Source organism: Hemitrygon akajei, chromosome 1, assembly GCF_048418815.1.
Source record: "Hemitrygon akajei chromosome 1, sHemAka1.3, whole genome shotgun sequence".
Classification (NCBI taxonomy): Eukaryota; Metazoa; Chordata; class Chondrichthyes; order Myliobatiformes; family Dasyatidae; genus Hemitrygon; species Hemitrygon akajei.
Genome location: NC_133124.1, coordinates 71,761,643 through 71,773,466, shown reverse-complemented (window position 1 = coordinate 71,773,466; position 11,824 = coordinate 71,761,643). Strand labels below are relative to the sequence as shown.

General features: G+C 40.4%; 1 protein-coding gene across 3 annotated transcripts in view; it reads right to left on the bottom strand.

Moving 5' to 3' along the window:
- Positions 1–6,966: 6,966 nt before the first annotated feature.
- Positions 6,967–11,824, bottom strand: part of LOC140727790 (uncharacterized) — a 53,070-nt gene continuing 48,212 nt past the window's right edge. For all 3 annotated transcript variants that reach the window (XR_012098928.1, XM_073045566.1, XM_073045558.1), the window contains one exon: positions 6,967–8,183. Coding sequence is in view for 2 of the 3 variants with exons in the window: in XM_073045566.1 (XP_072901667.1) it covers positions 7,126–8,183 (1,058 nt within the window). In the remaining variant the exon portion in view is untranslated. The remainder of the gene's footprint in view (positions 8,184–11,824) is intronic.

The window sequence follows — 11,824 nt, the reverse complement described above, 5'->3', positions numbered from 1 at the left end:
TAGGACCGGAAAGAAAGCACAAGAACCAGAATTAAAGAGTGGGAGAGGATCTCATTGAAACTTGCCAAGTATTGTAAGGCCTAGATACAGTGGATGTGGACAGGATGTTTCCAATAGTGAGAGAGTCTAGGACCAGAGGGTACATTCTCTGAATACATGATGTTCCTTTACTACAGAAAATGAGAAGTAACTTCTTTAGCCAGAAAGTGGTGAAAGTTGTGGAATTAATTACCATATGTATGCTTAATCAATGGATACATTCTCAGCAGCCATCGATAAGTTCTTGATTTGTAAGGGCAACAAAGGTTATGAGAAGAAGACAGGAAAATGGATTTGAGGGAAAATAAATCAGCCATGATTGAAAGTCAGGACAGATTCAAAGGGCTGAATAGCCTTTCTGCTCCTGTGTTTTCTGTTCTTAAGGTGTTAAATCACAAATAGTGATAGGTAATTAAACAGATAATAGATTGCTCCAATAATTGGTGGCTCCAAAAGCATTCACAGCCTAAACGTAGGCAAGCCCAACATGAATTCTACAGGCAAATTTAAAGTAACCATAACCATAATCATGTTCAACCAGAAGTGATGACTGAATGATCCACCTTGGCTTCCTACCATTTCAAAGGTTCAGTCACACCTCATTTGATCCATTTTAGTTTCTAACAATCACAAAAACCAGCCTTTAACTACTTCGATTCACTCCAGGTGTTATCAAGTTGCAGCTGAGAGCACATCAAATGCAGTAAGAGCAGATAATATCCTGGCCATTTCAAAACTAGCTCTGCCTTTACTCACTGCTTCCAGTGTAGTCATAACATTGGCACCTAATCAACAGTAGAAATTTTCCAAGATATGCAGGCTTTACTGAAAGCAGGACAGATCCAATCCATCTAAACATAAAAGTATTAGATCAGTTATACACCATTTGGCCCTCCTAGCTTGGCCTGCCATTCAAGAACATGGCCTGTCTCCTACCACAGCTTATTCCCAAATTCCATAAATTCCTAAATATCCAGAAATCCATTCAAAACTATTGGAATAAAACTCAATGACTGAATCTCATTGAGTGGGTTGCAGAGGTGCGTGTTCCAATTAGGTTGGGCAGGAGAGTTATCATTGAACTAGGGAGTTTGCTGGGGAGTAGAGTGACAATTGGTAAAAGAAGTTGGGTCGAGGCTCTAGAGCTACGATAGGTAAAAAGAATTAGATTGCGACAAACAGCCAGTACCATGTGCCATCTATTCATTATCGTTAGCTACGACTATCGCACCCTCACCATTTGTGACTGAAGAAAGGACTTGGACTCTGGTGCCCATTGAAGCGGCAACTGCTAGACTCTGCACGGGATTGTGACGTCAATCTCCGCCAGGTGAACACGTGACCCCTCGGGATGTACCCTTTCTGATCCGGTACGGCTTCGCACTTAAAAGTGTTTACACTCCTCCGAGGGTGTATTACTCTCCGTCTTCTAACACCACCCTGCCAATCCTCGACTCTATGACCCACTCTGGACTCTACCCGCTTCACAGTCTCTGTAACTCTCCGGAGAATCATCCCAAAAGGACGCTCTGCTGATTGGAGGTCTTTGGTAGTTTACCGCAGGGATCCTTTGTCGTTTGCTACCTGCAGGCAGAGGGGATTAATTAGATAAGTTCTCATGATCGCACAGGCACTGGGCTGAAGGGTCTGATCCTAGCTGTTCTCTGTTTTCCCTGTCCTATTGACTTGTTTGTGAATGGAGATGTAACTAGTAAATTCAGAATCAGAAGCAGGTTTATTATCATTGACATGTGACGTGAAATTTGTTAACTTAGCAGCGGCAGTTCAATGCAATACATAATAGAGAAGAAAAAACACAAAATAAGAAATAAATAAATCAATTGCAGTATACATATATTGACTAGGTTAAAAATCGAGCAAAAACAAATATATATTTTAAAAAGTGAGATAGTGTCCAAGGGTTCAATGTCCATTTAGGAATCGGGTGGCAGAGGGGAAGAAGCTGTTCCTGAATCGCTGAGTGTGTTCCTTCAGGCTTCTGTATCTCCTACCTGACGGTAACTGAGAAAAGGGCATGTCCTGGGTGCTGGAGGTCCTTAATAATGGACACTGCCTTTCTGAGACACTGTTCCTTGAAGATGTCACGGGTACTTAATAGGCTAGTACCCAAGATGGAGCCGACTAAATTTATAACCCTCTGCAGCTTCTTTTGGTCCTGAGCAGTAGGCCCCCCCCCCCCATTACCAGACAGTGATGCAGCCTGTCAGAATGCTCTCCATGGTACATCTATATATGTTTCTGAGTGTATTTGCTGACATACCAAATCTCTTCCAACTCCGAATGAAGTATAGCCACTATATAGCCTTCCTTATAACTGTAACAATATGTTGGGACCAGCTTAGATCCTCAGAAATTTTGACACCCAGGAACTTGAAGCTGCTCACTCTCAACACTTTTGATTCCTCTATGAGGAATGGTATGTGTTCCTTCATCTTACCCTTCTGGAAGTCCACGATCAGCACTTTTGCCTTACTGACATTGAGTGCCAGATTGTTGCTGCAGCACCACTCCACTATTTGGCATATCTCTCTCCTGTACGCCCTCTTGTCACCACCTGAGATTCTACCAACAATAGTTGTATCGTCGGCAAAGTTATAGATGGTATTTGAGCTATGTCTAGCCACACAGTCATGTGTATAGAGAGTAGAGCAGTGGGCTAAGCACACACCACTGAGGTGCGCCAGTGTTGATCGTCAGTGAGGAGGATATGTTCTCACCAACCTGCATAGATTGTAGTCTTCTGGTTAGGAAGTCAAGGATCCAATTGCAGACGGAGGTAGAGACGCCCAGGTTCTGCAAGTTCTCAATCAGGATTGTGGGAGTTATAAGTACTAAATGCTGAGCTAAGGTCGATGAACAGCATCCTGACATAGATGTTTGTGTTGTCCAGGTGGTATAAAGCCACATGCACAGCCATTGAAATTGCAACTGCTGCTGACCTATTGTGGTCTTTGCTGAGGCAGGAGTGCATTCTAGTCATGACCAACCTCTCAAAGCATTTCATCAGTGTCGATGGAGTGCTACTGGGCGATAGTCATTAAGGCAACTCACATTATTCTTCTTAGGTACTAGTATAATTGTTGCCTTTTTGAAGCAAGTGGGAACTTCCACCCATAGCAGTGAGAGGTTGAAAATGTCCTTGAAGTTTGCAGAAGACATTAAAAATGGTGGTGGTGTGCACGGTGAGTAAAGTTAGAAATCAGTTGGGAAGTTGAGTGGAGCAATGGTGTATGGAATTCAATACTCATATTTGTAATATGATGCAATTTTAGTAAGTAATTTCAGGATGTAACATATATATTGAATAGTACCGAAATGAGAAATTCTGATGGAGAGAGACCTAGAGGTCTAAGTACATATTTCACAGAGAGTTGCAACACAGGTCAATAAAATGGCAAAAAGGCACATAGTATGCTAACCTTCATGGGTCAGAGAATAAAATATAAACATGGGATGTTATGCTGCAATATTATAAACACTGTTTAGACCAACTTTAAAGGACTGTTCAATTAAAACTGAATTGTATACAAACAACTTCTCTCAGAGGATTAACAGAACTCTAGAGTTCTCTGCTCTAGAGGCCCGCACATCAGAAGTATCTAAGGTGGAGACAGATAAAGTCAAGGAAGATTAAGTAATTATAGAGAACTGGGGCACAGAAAGGGTTGAGGCCAGCACAACTTGGATTGATATTAAATGGTGGGGTAGACTTGAGTGTCCTGATGATCTACTCCTGTTCCTGTTTTCTTGTGCACAGCTGTTCATATCTTTGTAACTTCTTCTGAACCCTGCATTCTTCTCTATCACTGTAATACCATCCAGCTCCCACGCCCATTCTTTATAAGCCTCTCCAGGCTTTACTCTCTCCAGACACACTGCTCTTTATGCACCCTGCTCCAGCTGCTAAATCTTCTGTAAATCTGATCCATCCCCACAACCCTTCTTCTCTCAAAGTTCAATGTAAATTAATTATCTATGTACTTTTGTATATGTTATCATATATTACCCTGCAATTCATTTTCTTGTAGTCATTTACAGGAAAAAAATACAATTTTATGTAAGGCTATACATAAACAGGCAGATACTGACAACCACTGCGCAAATGAAGAAAAATTGTGCAATCAAAAATACTGAGAAAGAATTGTAACTCTCTCCAGCTACATGATCCCTGTGAAATGCTCCAACCTTTGCATACTTCCATCTGGATGACCTGAAAAGCTACAAATCTCCGAAACCTCTGTTACCAGGCTCAAAATGTGAAAGCATAGTGAACTGTGAGGAGTAAGTTTTGAAAGGAAAGAATTTTCAGGGCTGGGGGGAGTGAGCAGGGACTGGTAGTGGCTGGATTATTTTTATAGAGTGAATGGATGGACCACAAGGCCTGTGTTCATTTTGTAATTGAGTGAGTTTCCTCCAGCTCCTAGCACTCTCCTTATCTCTGCAACCTCTTCTAGTTCCTGTACTTTTCCTTTATCTGTTATCTCCTCTAGCTCCAAAATCCTCTCCAATGTCTGAACTCCTGTAGTTGCAGTTGCTGTGCCATTGCCAGCTATGTATCCCACCTTATACTCTACAACTCTTGCCTAAAAAAAGTCCACTTATACTGAGTCCACTTCTTGTCATCAAGATCCCAAACACTATGCAGAGGCAAAGTTTTGTAATTATAGCAAAGTCAAGGGGCTTTAAAATCACAAGTCTAGAAAGGAAAATTTTGCTATTCTGTCAGGAAAAACTGAGTCAGGAAAGCATGGGTAGATGACATTTACATGCCATGAGTTGCAATGTAGAATATATTGCCTGAAAATCTGGAGGGAACAATTAATTATCGTTCAAAAAGAATTTGGTTGAATACTTCAAGAAATGTTTAAGGCTATGAACCTATGAACGCAAGGTTAGGGAATAGGAATACCAATGGTTCCCATGTTTTAGCCATTTGATAATGAAAATTCATCTACATGAAATCACAAATCATTACCCAAAAATCTGAAACACAGAATAAAATTCTCTCCTACAGAATTTAATGTGGGGAAAGAAAAAAAAAACAAAAATAAAGAAACCAAAAATGTTCTCATTAGTCACTCAATACAGAGAGACAATACAATTTGAATACGCCATTAGCACATCAGTTGGGCTGGCAGTCAGTCGATTCCTTCTTTTGCTCTGTCCTTTCCAGTGTGAGGACATACAAAACCAGCATCCCACACTGCAGCACTGCCGTGCTCTTCATCTGTGGTTCCCAGTAGTCATAATCAGCTGTTTACACAGGCTGCTTCAAGTAGTCCTTTGGCACTTCCTCTATTTCCACTCATTTTAACCCATTACCCTCATCATTGAATCACATCCTTTCCGATATCCCTATTTCCTAAACGTTTCCCTATTCACGAGCTTTGTCCCCCAAGTCTAATGTTGTTTTCAGGTGATAATAATGGCAGTTAATCACTTTGCTATTGCCGATAAAATAGCTTACAGTGAACGAATGAATGAGAAGGAATGCATCTGCAACACAATATGTTGTAAAAGTAATTTTTATATTAATAGTTGATTAACAGAGAAAACACCAAAAATAAACCCATAGACATTAGGGGTATGCATGAGGATAGAGATTCAGACCTGACAAGGAAAATCATGAAACAGACTGCTTTCTAGGAATGTGACCCAAACATAACACAGGCATCAGGTGTAATTCAGTTGTTCATTAAGAACACTAATTCAGCCACAATAGGCACGTGGCCTCTTTCAATCCTATACAGTTAAAATTCGATCAATGTACTTACTGGTGGTAATAAACTGCTTCTTCAAGACACCTTCTCACTAAGGGTAAGAGTATAAGGTATAAGAGGAAAATAAAGGCTATGTTTGGAATTTGTAATAACATTAGTGAATTATTCTCCTCTTCCTGCATGTTGTTATATGCCAGTTCATCTTACAAGAAGAATGAAATTACAGTTTGAGGTTTGCTTAGGTTTTGAACTAAAACTTTACTCAAGACCAAGTACTTATAATTTTTACTGCAGCTGGCCCAGTCATCTCTTCAAGTATAATTTTTAAGGATCAAACACTAAACTTTTGTGGAGCAAAGAACATGTGGTAAAATAGGCAACTCCCATTTAATGGCTGTTCATTTCTGGAAGGTCACTTTTACAGAATTCATAAATCACTACCCAAAAATCTGAGATAGGAAAAACGTTTGTTCTCATGGAATTTGTGTGACAAAGGTAAATAAACCAACACAATTATTTCTTTCAACTTATGTTTGTTGACGACATTGCGTCTGTATATGGCCAGTTTTCTAGCAACGCAGTGTTCACCCCTCCATGTACGTGGGGGACATTGGAAAAAAAAAGTTGAATTTCCCCATGGGGATGAATAAAGTATCTATCTATCTATCTATCTTGTACAGCAAATCATCCTGACCTAGGTAAGCACTGAGCCAAGCTGACAGGCACAACTTGATCTGAACCTGAATAGTTTATCAGAATGGACATCCAAAGTCCGTGACTTTCAGGATCTTATTTATCTCTACCAGGTCGCCCCTCAAACTGCTATGTTCCAGCAAATAGCCCTAGTCTAAGCAATGTCTCCTTGTAACTCAGGCCTCCAAATCCAAGCAACATCCTGGTAAATCGTGCTAATCTTGCTCTTTTGGCCCAGCCCCTGGTAAAAGGACTTTAGAGGAGTTTCCAAGAACTTATGTTCCCTTTCAGTCTTTATTGTCTAAGCTCATCAATGGATCCTTAAATGACATTCCTTCTCAAATTATGTATCCAAATTCCCTTTGAATCCTAAGTGTGACCAAGGTAGAAGTTTCATAATATGTGTGATTTTGTAAAGGTATAAACAGGTATTAAACATATTGTTTGTAATTAATGAAAACTTTTATCTAGGATATTTCAAAGAAAAGAGAACTCAATTGGCAAGAAGATCTTTATTGCGCACATTAATACATGTTTCTTTAAAGTACCAGGTTTCACTATCGTAACTTATTGTCTTCAACCTTTTTTTCTTAAGTCTTTGCTTAAGAAGGTTGGAAGAAGGTAGGATGAAATGTTGTCCTGGTTCTGTCATTTAATCTTCTTTTTCTTCTACTGCTTCTGCTTCCAGTTCTGGAGTTTTTGCTCCTGGACTTGTTGTTTCTGGTGTCTTTTGATCTGGGGTTACTGCTTCTGGTGTCTTTGTAACTGATGCAACTATTTCTGGTGTCATTTTTCCAGGTGTCATTGCTCCTGGTGATGATTCTCCAGGTGTTGTTACCCCTGGTGTCGTTGCTTCTGGTGATTTTGCCCCAGGTGTTGTTGTTCCTGGTGATTTTGCACCAGGTGTTGCTGCCCCAGGTGTTGTTGTTCCTGGTGATTTTGCTCCAGGTGTTGTTACCCCAGGTGTTGTTGTTTCTGGGGATTTTGCCCCAGGTGTTGTTACTCCTGGTGATGCTACCCCAGGTGTCATTGTTTCTGGGGATTTTGCCCCAGGTGTTGTTACTCTTGGTGATGCTACCCCAGGTGTTGTTGTTTCTGGGGATTTTGCCCCAGGTGTTGTTACTCTTGGTGTTGTTACCCCAGGTGTCGTTGTTCCTGGAGATTTTGCTCCAGGTGTTGTTGTTCCTGGGGATTTTGCTCCAGGTGAAGTTGCTCCTGGGGACTTTGCTCCAGGTGAAGTTGCTCCTGGAGGTGTTAATGCAGGTATTGTTGTTTCTGGAGATTTTGCTTCTGGTGATGCTACTTTTGACCTATCTGTGGTAGGTTCTGCTCCTTGGCGTTTCCCTTCTGCACTTTGCTCCTTGGACATAACATCAGCAAGATTTTTAATACTGCCAATTAGATCATCCATCTTAGTTCCCAATTGATCAATTCTACCATATACTAGTTTAAAGCCCTTATCAACAAGGCAGGGTAATTGTTTGTCATTTCCCTCAGCATCCTTTCCCTCTGGACAAGATGCAATAAGATCCTCTTCTGCAGAATCAGTCTTTGCAGCTGCTGCTGTCTTTGAAGAACTTTCTTCTAGAGGGCAAACTGCACTGGAATCTGATGTTCTCCCAGTGGGCGAAGGTGTTGAAACCTCATCTTTACTAGATGAATGTAATGGGCAACTATCACCATCATCAGACTTTTCAAACTCCTGAATACCTATATTGGAAAGCAAATATCATGTGAATTAAACCAAAATTCTCATAAACAACACTAACCATAACAAAGACGAAAGGACGACTGATGGAGAAAGCTGCAAGCTTTTGCGAAGGGTGTCCCAAGAGCATGATTACCAGAAAGATTGTGTGACCAATGAGGTAAAACTTAACTTGGGACAAGATATTGATGGTAGAGATTTGAATGCGTGAAGTTTTTATCCAGGCAAATTGCATGGATTGCTAAGGAGCACAGTTTAACCTCAGGATATAGACTCTTTCCTAAAATATATTTTCTTAAAGTTACATTGTGCAGCTCATAGTTTCAGCAGCCACTGAGCTGAGGCAGGGAAAGAGAACAATCTGGAAGCAGAATTGTGAATGGATAACTGACTACTGAAATAGTAGATGTGACACTCATCTCAGTATCAAATGTATTAAAGCTCCCTCTGCTTCCCCTCCTCTTTCTCTTTCTTCCATGGTTCAGTCTTCTCCTATCTTTAGGATTCCTTCTTCTTTAGGCTTTTATCTCTTCCACGTATCTCTCCCAGCTTCTTACTTCATTCCCCCTCTCCCAGCAACCCACCTTCTCCCTCACCTGGTCTCCTCCCCCACCCCCTTCTTATTCTAGCTTCTGCCCCCTTCCTTCCTTCTAATCCTGATGAAAGGGCTAAACCTTAAACACAGATTGTGTTTTCCCCTCCATAGGTGTTGCCTGACTTGCTGAGTTCCTCCAGCATTTTGTGTGGGACATTCAAGATTTCCAGCATCTATAAAATCCCTTGTGTTTAAAAATCACAATTAGTCTGACATAGATTTAGGGAAAGGGGAAAAGAGATCAAGAGGGGAAAAGAGATCAAGAGGGGCTATGAGGGGAATCTTTTCCAATCAGAGAATACTGGGATATTTGAGGAAGCAGTCACTAACAGCACTTAAGAGGTGTCCAGGAAAGTCCTTGAATTGTCAAGCATAGAAGGCTGTGGACCAACCATTGGAAAATGGAATTAATATAGACAAGTGCCCACTGGCCTGTGTGGATGTAATGGGCCATATGGCCTTTTTCCATGTTGTATGACTATGAATCTAACAATATCCAAATCCCAATCATGTTATTTGTATCTTAGCAGGATGGCCTTTAGAAAACAGCTTTTCATTTCCTCTGATCAGTCAGAATTCTATCATGTGTGTGTGTGTGTGCGTGCGTGTGTGCGTGCATGCGTGCTTGTAGGTGTTAAGTGAGACAGAGAGAGAAGAGGGTAAGTGGAGAGAGAAGGAGAGAGAGAGTGAGAGAGAAAATGCAAGATTCAAATGAGCTCCATTTTTTCTAATTTTTTCAAAGAATGTGAGTGTTGTTGCCAAGACAGGTTCTCACCCCACTTGGCCTAGTACTGTAATTTATGTAATCAATTTAAGGCCACACTGATGCTGGGCAGGAGGATTCTTTATTGTGGCTATTTATAATGAACTATTATTATGCAGATTCAACTCAGAATGTTTAAGAGCTACCCACACAGGAAGCACTCCCAAATCAGGCAAAGTAACAGTAATGAACCAGTCAACTTCTTTCTAATCACAAACCAGCAGCTTCACTGTCACTTTAGTGGTATCAGCTATTTAATGAAATTGAATTAAAACTCTCAAATTGCAAATTTGGGATTTGAAATCATGTCTCCAGATCATTAGCCCAATAATATGCCAACAAGAAAGCCATCAAATGTTTCAAAGAAGAAAATCATATTGCTGAATGACATCTGGATGCTAGGATATGATTTCTATCATATCACTTCTCCTCATTAAGATTATTAAACCAAATGATTTAATTTAAATCTAGAACCATGTAGGTGGATCTGCAAAGTACCCATCTAATTCCAAAGTTTCCCAGAGATTCAGCATCTAAAATTACTTGTTTTATTCCAGTCCCTCTTCAGCAAGTTCAAGACACCTATTTCCTTTCAGCCAATCATTTCTTCAACCAACCAGCACAATCCTAGTCACTACCTCAGCACAGCAACACTATATTACACACAAAATGCCGGTGGAACACAGCAGGCCAGGCAGCATCTATAGGGAGAAGCGATGTCGACGTTTCGGGCCGAGACCCTTCCTCAGGACTCATATACAACACTATGTCCACTTTACACTATAATTGTCTTTTAATTCTAATTGTGTCCTTTGCTGTATAATTTTATGTTTTTCCTGTGAATGTCATCTCCGGAATGCTGCTGCAAGTAAATTTTTTATTGCACCTGTGCATAAATGCAGTTGTGTAGATGGCAATAAGCTCAACTTTGACAGATAGAATCTGACCAATGCTTTAAAGCATCACCATCGCTTAGTTCCCAATCCTTATGAAATGGAATCTCATTTAGCTTTTAGTGATTCCTGTACATAGGTGCTTAAATATCTTTACTATAACATAATTTATGGTCTCTCTGTGGCTTCACTCAGTAAATTCCATGCCTCACATTTGTTTTTTTTCCAAGTTTAGCTGTAACCATGCAACTTACGGTACATCCAAGTTTAGTTTCCCCTAGAAATTTAAATATACTACTCTGTTCCTTCATCAATGCTTTGATCTTAAACTTCATGTATTTGAGCAAATTTTTTCTCTAGTTTAAGAGAAATTTTAAAGAAGGTGTACAAGTCATGTTTTTTTTCTTTACACAGAGAGCAGGAGGTGCCTGGAATGGGCTGCTAGGAGTAGTAGTGGAAGCAGAAACAATAGTGATGTTTAAGAGGCTGCTGGATAGATACAAATATGCAGGGAATAGAGGGATGTGGACCATGTCCAGGCAGCGGTAATTTTGCATTGTGTTTGGTGCAGACATCATGGGCTGAAGGGCCTATTCTTGTGCTGTAATGTTCTATGTAATATTTTCCTAACATTGTACCACAAGCTATAATTGGAACATGCACTTATAAAAGGATCTGTCCTGGGTTCAAAGTCAACAGAATTATAAATGCCTGGCAGGCTGAAGCCACCCTAGATCAGAGAAGGCCTAGTAGTTTTTAACAGTGTGACTTCATTAACAGATTGCAGGCCACTCTCCCAATCAGAATGACCTTATGATTAGTGGAAACTGACTGCATGACCTTTGTAATCACAGGGCTAGAGAATGGAGAGAAGTGATCATACACTAGGGGAATTCTTTGTGAAAGGATGTTGTTGTGCAGTAAACATGTTCAGTGGACGGGAATGCCCATCTTTACCATCTGAAGCCCAGTGAGCATTCTTGCATCATCTATGTTTGGATTCTGGATTAATTTTCTGGCAATTCTGACTTGGCTGAGACACTAACATACCAACACTCTAGATGGCCTAGGTTTACAACTGCATAGGGGCTCATGCTATAATTATGATTTCATATTTTTAATTGTTTTCTGCCTTTTCCTTAATGTTACCTTAAACCCCCAAACTGAAACAAAAGGATATGTTAGGAGAATGCGTATTAGTCACAGCAACATTCAGGCAAGTTTTAAATCCAAGGCAGGTACGCGGTTTTAAGCGAGTGACTCTGTCAGGCACAAATTTGAAATTTTAAATCAGTTGGATCAGATGGAAAGTAAATCATAATTTCTCCAATCCAGATTCACTGCTAGTATCTCCCTTCCCTTTTGTTAGACAGTGTTAGGGTTCATTGGTCA